This window comes from Lactuca sativa, chromosome 3 (assembly GCF_002870075.4).
Source record: "Lactuca sativa cultivar Salinas chromosome 3, Lsat_Salinas_v11, whole genome shotgun sequence".
NCBI classification, from domain to species: domain Eukaryota; kingdom Viridiplantae; phylum Streptophyta; class Magnoliopsida; order Asterales; family Asteraceae; genus Lactuca; species Lactuca sativa.
The window spans coordinates 138,421,859-138,428,874 of record NC_056625.2 but is presented as its reverse complement, the minus strand read 5'-3'; the positions used below and the strand labels follow the sequence as shown (position 1 = coordinate 138,428,874).

Below are 7,016 nucleotides of genomic sequence, written 5' to 3'. Positions count from 1 at the left end.
ATCTTCTTCTCGTATCAAATTGTTTTCGTAATTTCGTTCTTTTCGTGGGTTCTTGCATTCAGCGGCGTAGTGCCCAAATTCTTGGCAATTATAACATTGAATGCCACTTTTGTCATGACTGCTCGATGTGGATTGGTTTCCATCCTTCTGATTATACGATCCACCTTTGCCACGACCTCCTCGACCACCGCCATTCCTTCCTCTCCCTCTTCCACGTCCTCGTGAATTATTGAAGCCACCACGATTTGCTTTTGATTTCGATTCTCCGTCTTTCTTCTTGTTTCTATCGGACCATTCCTTGTGAGTCAACAACAGCTTCCGATCATCATTATCGACAAAGCCTTTCATACGTTCTTCATATGCCTTAAGCCTTCCAATGACTTCTTCGACAGACATCTCATCCAGATCTCCAAATTGTTCGAGAGTCGATGCAATCGGGACGAATTTGGATGACACAGCTCTAAGTAACTTTTTTACTACCTGAGCTTCTTCGATCTTATCTCCTAACGTACGTAGAATACTTACAGTGTTGGTCACTTTTCCTGTGAAATCATCAACACAGTCCGTCTCCTTCATGCTCAATGTTTCGAATTCAGCCTTCAACGTCTGAATTCTGGCCACCTTCACTCTATCAGCTCCCATATACATTATTTTTAGGGCTTCCCAGGCTTCTTTGGCGGTCTTCTTCTCCGCCAAGACCATTAACAGATCTTCCGGTATACCCTGATAAATGGCCGCCAACGCCATGTTGTCTTTCTTTGATTCAACGAGGGTATTCGAGGTTCTGGGTTCTACTGCATCCCAGACACCTTGGGCCAACATGTATACCCGCATTTTGATTGCCCACACTCCATAATTTGTCTTCGTCAACATGGGATAATGGAGTGTTACTTGGCCTTCTCTTCCACCATTGCTGCTCTCTCCCGTCATATCCTTTGGCTGATATTTGGGCATGCACCAGATTCGCTCTGATACCAAATGTTAGACCCAAAACAAAGCTGCAAAGCTTATTAGAAATGGAATAGTAACACAGCAAAAACAGAGTATATGGCTTAAAGCTTGAACTTCATTAATGATGATAAACTGATTAGAGGTGATACCTCAACATACAGACTCGACAACTATTTAAACAAAAAAAATGCGATTAATTAGCAACTACCTCAACTATCTCTACTCAGCATAAGACCCGGTACTACAGCCAACATGGCTTTGATTTATTCAGCTACTCAATTAAACGTGCATACTTAAATAAACTAAGGAATTCTGAATTATTTCAACATTTTTAAGATATTTGGTCAGATTAGCCACAAGATTGGGTCCCTCTATCCGGATCCTATAAAGGGTCCGAGGTTTCTGTAGCTATACCTCTTTGATACTGGGAACGAAGTAGAGAACAGATTGAGGCGTTTTGATCATCCCGCAAAGACCGATTTAGATTGTAACATTGTCAGCTATCTGGTCAACTTTTTGGGGGCTAATAATGAATATGTGCGCACCTTCAAGACCGCAAAACAAATAGCAGAAGAAAGTAATTTATAGTCATATGCGATGCGACTGTTTAACAATGTTGCAGATCGTAGGTATGATTTGCCATCGTCTGGGTCTATGGGTTGTATAGTAACTGGTGATGACACAATCTCTACAACATATGACATCATTATCCATTCGCAATCGGATCGGCCTCAACTTATTAGTAAGTTGCATCCAAGCTATATGCCATTACAATACCCACTTTTGTTTCCATATTCATGTATAGTCATTATCAAGACGCACTTTCTATATTTAGAATGTATGGCAATCCACAATACTTTATTACTTTTACATGTAATGTGAAATGGCCAGAAATAACTCGCTACATGGATACACATATGCAAGGAGATGTGCACAGCAGAGCTGATATCATTGCTAGAGTCTTCAACATCAAGGTTCATGAGTTTGTTCGGTTTCTAAAACAGGACAAAACATTTGGCGAGGTTGAAGCATGTATGTTTTCGATTTCATATTCCTTTCATGTACGGGTTATTTATCATACAGATAATACTTTCCAAATCTGCCTATTTGTAGATATGTTACCATTTTTCTTTCAATTTTTGTAATGAACGGTTACCATATTTTTTAATATTTGTTTTTACCTTTGTTTATTAATGTTTTTTGGTTATCGTTTCGTACAGCTTCAAGTTCCGTGTTATTATCCTTTCATAAAAATGTTTACGTTACGCTGTCATATGGTTTCATTCTTATCCAGGAAGATTTCACTTAACACACATTTTTCCCAATGTACTCGATCAGTTGATGCTTTCAAGCACACCTGTTTACTCATATATAGTAATTTACATTTTTACTTTTTTTTATGCTTTTACGAGTTATTACATTTTTTTATGCATTTTGCTCTCACATTTGTAACATACTATAAGAGCTATACATTACATTCCATATCTGGATCGAAATGGTACATTAGATTCAAAACATCCCTTTTTATTCATAGATAATAGTATTTGGTTTTTATTTATTTATTTAGTTTTTTTATTTCCGTTTTTTTCCCAATCTGTCATGGTTTTGTACCTCTCAGCTTTTTATGGATTTCTACCTGTTTAATATGATGTGATTTTTATCATGAAATCATTATGATGTCATATTATAACACTGTTGCATTGATTACATTATGCATAGCTTATTTGATTCATGTAGACTATATGTCTTTGTAGATATCAATCATAATAATCATCATTTCCAAATCTACCCCTTTGTAGATATGTTACCATCTGTATTTCCAATTTTAGAACAAATGGTTAGCATATTTATTTTTGCATATGTTTGTTAATATAGTTATTTACACCTTTTACCCTTTGTTTTCAACAATGTTTTTTAGTGGGTTTTTTTGTTATAATTTCGTAGAAATCGAATTTTTCTGTTATGCCCATGGCCATCCACAATGGTATATCGATGTTACATGCGATGTGAAGTGGGCAGAAATAACAGAGTACATGGATACACATATGCAAAGAAATGTCCACTGTAGACCAGATATCACTGCTATAGTCTTGAACATCAAAGTTCATGAGTTTCTTCAGTTTCTAAAACAAAACAAAACATTTAGTGAGGCTGAAGCATATATGTTTTGCATTTTGTCTTCGTTTGAGATATATTTTAAATATAAGGTTATTGTTACCATCAAATCATTAAGACGTGATGTGTTTTTAGTATTCCAATGCTTACATGATTCATATTTTATTCGATTCACATCCAGCTATATGTCTTTGCAAACATAAATTATATTAAAGATCATTTCCAAAGGTACCCCTTTGTACATATGTTACCGTTTGTCTTTGAATTTCACTAACGAATCATTAACATACTTTTTAGTGTTTGCTTTAGGTGTGTTTTATAATAATTTTTTTGCTACGATTTCTTACATATTGAATCCTCCTGTTATTTGGCTGCAATAAAAGCTTTTAGTTCATGCAAGTACATGGTTTCGTCCTGATTCTTGATGATTTTATTTTATATTACATTCCATATCTTCCTACACATGATATATTACATTCAAAGTATATAGATTATGCGATTGACAATTTACTTTTTTTTTTTTTTTTTTTTCTTTTTTGTTTATTTCATTTTTTTTTAGTTCTAACTGTAATTTTTATCCCATATTATAACAGCTATACATTACATTCCATATCTTCCTACACATGCTACATGATAATTTTCAGTTTTTATTGGTTTCTTTTTTCGTTTTTTTTACGCTCTGTTTTTTGACTTTTTGTATCTGTTAGTTTTTTAACACACTCTATTACATTCCATAATATATAATAATATTTGGTTCACTTATTTGGCAAAAGTATATTTGATTAAATTTTCAAAATTTATTAATATATTGGTATCTTTTTATGCTAATTTTGTATCTCCCTTTTATTTTTAGCATGAAATCATTAAGATGTTATGTTATAATAGTATGGGACTGTTCACAGTATCCATATTTTATTTGATTCATATAGCTTTCTAAATGTACTAGCATTTGTCTTTGGATTTTGGTAACAAATTGTTAACATATGTACTACAGTTTGTTTTTAAGTATGTTTCTTAATGTTTTTTTTTTAGTTATAATTTGGTAGACATAGAATCTTCCTACTCTTTGCCACTCACGAGAGCTTTTACTTTATGCTCACATACGCTTCTCTCCATACTATAACATGTCTTCATTAGATTCCATATCAATCTGAAAGATGTACCCTTTTTAATATATATTTTTTTATTATTAGTTTTTTATCTATATTCCATTAAATATGATATCTTTTCAGTTTCATATATGTTTAGATATTAACTTCAATGTATACTTACACTCTTATTTAGAAATAGAAAAATATTAAATGTTAATATTTTGAAATTTGTTCATAATTACAGATTTGTACACTATCGAATTCCAGAAGAGAGGTCTTCCGCATTGTCATACTTTACTTTGGGTAAACAGTTCAGATAGAATAAAAAATCCAATTGATATTGACAGATATATTACAGCAGAGTTGTCGGATCCAATTAACGAGGCAGAATTGTACGAGACGATAACAAGTTGCATGATTCATGGCCCGTGTGGACCGCTTAATGAAAAGGCTCCATGTATGAGGGATGGTAAATGTACTAAACATTTCCCTCGACACTTTGTTGACAGTACATTCTTTGACAGAGAGGGATATGTACGGTACAAACGTAGCGCATATGCACATCATACTACCCGATATGGACAGGTTGTAGACAATGGCTATGTGGTGCCCTACAATAAAAGGCTTTGTTCCCGTTTCCGTGCACACATCAATGTTGAATACTGTGGTTGGAATATGTTGATTAAGTACCTGTTCAAATATATTTCCAAAGGAGCTGATCGCATAAGATACACTCTCCAAAAGGCAGAATCAACCAACCAGTCATCTACAGCGCTGCCCACTACTAGCCATAACAGACCCGAAAATGAAGATATATGTGTTGTAAACGAGGTACAAAACTTTTTGGATGGGCGCTACATATGCCCACATGAAGCAGCATGGCGGATTTTAGACTTTCGTATACATCAGTGCCATCCAGTTGTACAGATTCTAACTGTACATGAGGAAAACATGCAACAATGGATGTTCAATGAAGAAAACACAATACCTGAAGTACTATCAAATCCGAATAGTAGTATTACCACCCTACTTGCGTGGTTTGAAAGTAACGCAAGAGATGCAAAAGGTCATGATTTGACATACCTGGATTATCCAAAATCTTACAAATGGGAAAAGTCATCTAAGTCATGGAGCCGAAGAATTTATGAGTCATCAAAAACAGTAGGTCGGCTTGTATTCGTACATCCTACATCCGACGAATTATTTTACTTACGGATGCTACTCTGCCACCAAAAGGGATGTACATCATTTCAAGATTTGCGCACCGTACGAGGTACCATTTACCCAAACTTCTGGGCCACTTGCAATGCACTTGGATTGATAGGGGATGATATTGAATGGCTTACCTGTTTCACAGAAGCTTCCATCTGGGCAACTGCATCACAGCTACGATCCCTTTTCTGCCACCTATTGCTTTTCTGTGAGGTCAGCAATCCACGTTTACTATGGGACAGTGCATGTGATAAGATGAAAGATGATTATCTACATACCTTGAAACTCCAAATACCAGATAAGAATGTTGCTTCAGCTGCTGACATAATTGAACAACAGTTGCTTCATGATTTAGATAACATCCTCTGTTCTGCTGTTCCATCTAAATCAATGGGAGACTTTGGCCTTCCCGTTCCTTCAGCTGATGTCATTGGTATTTTACGAAATCGTCTTCTACTGGAAGAATTGAGCTACGACAGGGAAGGGCTGATGAAAGAGCACAATGAGCTGGTGCCAAAATTAAACAGTGACCAAAGATCAGTCTATAATACAGTCGGCAGTTCCATAGAAAACAAAAAACAAATACTGATGTTTGTTTATGGACATGGGGGTACCGGCAAGACATTCCTATGGACAACCATTCTTTCTTATTTCAGATCCATAGGAAAGATTGTATTGGCTGTTGCTGCTTCTGGAATTGCGTCACTTTTGCTACCTTCTGGAACAACAACACATTCAAGATTCAAGATACCTATCGACTTAACAGACAAAAAATCATGTGATATTAAAAAACGCTCCTTCCTTGGAGAACTTATGCAACGTACAACACTCATTATTTGGGATGAAGCACCAATGAGTGATAGAAGGTGCTTTGAATTTTTAGACCGCTCACTTAGAGATGTGCTAGATTGTGATCAACAACCATTTGGAGGGATATCGATGCTTCTTGGTGGTGATTTCCGCCAGACTCTTCCCGTTGTACCAAAAAGCACGCGTTCGGAAATCATTGCACTAACTTTACCGAGTTCATACTTATGGCCATATTTCACAGTTCGTATTTTACATACAAACATGAGACTACAATCATCTGACATAACAACTCAAAATTCAATGTCCACATCAACTTTTGCAAGATGGTTGCTAGCTATTGGAGACAGAATCATAGGTATACCAGACAAAGACGACCCATGTGATTAAGTTGGGTACAAATTCCATCCTCACTCCTAATATCTGCCACTCCAAACTCTCAAAAGACGTTGATAGATTTTGTTTATGGAGACGGTATACTTATCGACCCCACTGCTGCAGACCTTTCAGTAAGAGCAATAGTTTCTCCTACAAATGAGGCAACCGACGAAATAAACACCCAGATTTTAAAAATCGTGAGAACAAGTGTTAGAACATACAATAGTACAGACATCATGGAACCAAATGGAAAGCACACATCAGATATGGAAGGCTTGTATCCAATTGAATACCTAAACCAACTAAACTTTCCAGGAATACCACCACATGAGCTTACAGCTAAAACACATTGTCCAATAATGTTGATAAGAAACATAAATCAGAGGGAAGGTTTATGTAACGGTACCCGACTCATTGTCTCCCAATTGTTACCAAACGTTATCGAAGCAACCATCATAACCG

At 35.8% G+C, this 7,016-nt stretch overlaps 1 protein-coding gene across 1 annotated transcript; it reads left to right on the top strand.

Moving 5' to 3' along the window:
• Positions 1 to 1,548: 1,548 nt before the first annotated feature.
• Positions 1,549 to 6,566, top strand: LOC111880258 (uncharacterized). The gene is made up of 6 exons (XM_042900680.1): positions 1,549 to 1,693; positions 1,843 to 1,983; positions 2,706 to 2,788; positions 2,896 to 2,957; positions 3,626 to 3,633; positions 4,402 to 6,566. The coding sequence occupies exons 1-6, from the start codon at positions 1,549 to 1,551 to the stop codon at positions 6,564 to 6,566; spliced, it is 2,604 nt and encodes an 867-aa protein (XP_042756614.1).
• The last annotated feature ends 450 nt before the right edge of the window (positions 6,567 to 7,016 follow it).

What these genes read in the sequence shown, in the direction of transcription:
- LOC111880258 (XM_042900680.1), top strand. Translation starts at nt 1,549, where the DNA reads ATGCGACTGTTTAACAATGTTGCAGATCGTAGGTATGATTTGCCATCG. An exon ending in GGATCGGCCTCAACTTATTA is followed by an intron (nt 1,694 to 1,842) that starts GTAAGTTGCATC and finishes TGAAATGGCCAG; the next exon opens with AAATAACTCGCTACATGGAT. An exon ending in ATTTGGCGAGGTTGAAGCAT is followed by an intron (nt 1,984 to 2,705) that starts GTATGTTTTCGA and finishes ATGTCTTTGTAG; the next exon opens with ATATCAATCATAATAATCAT.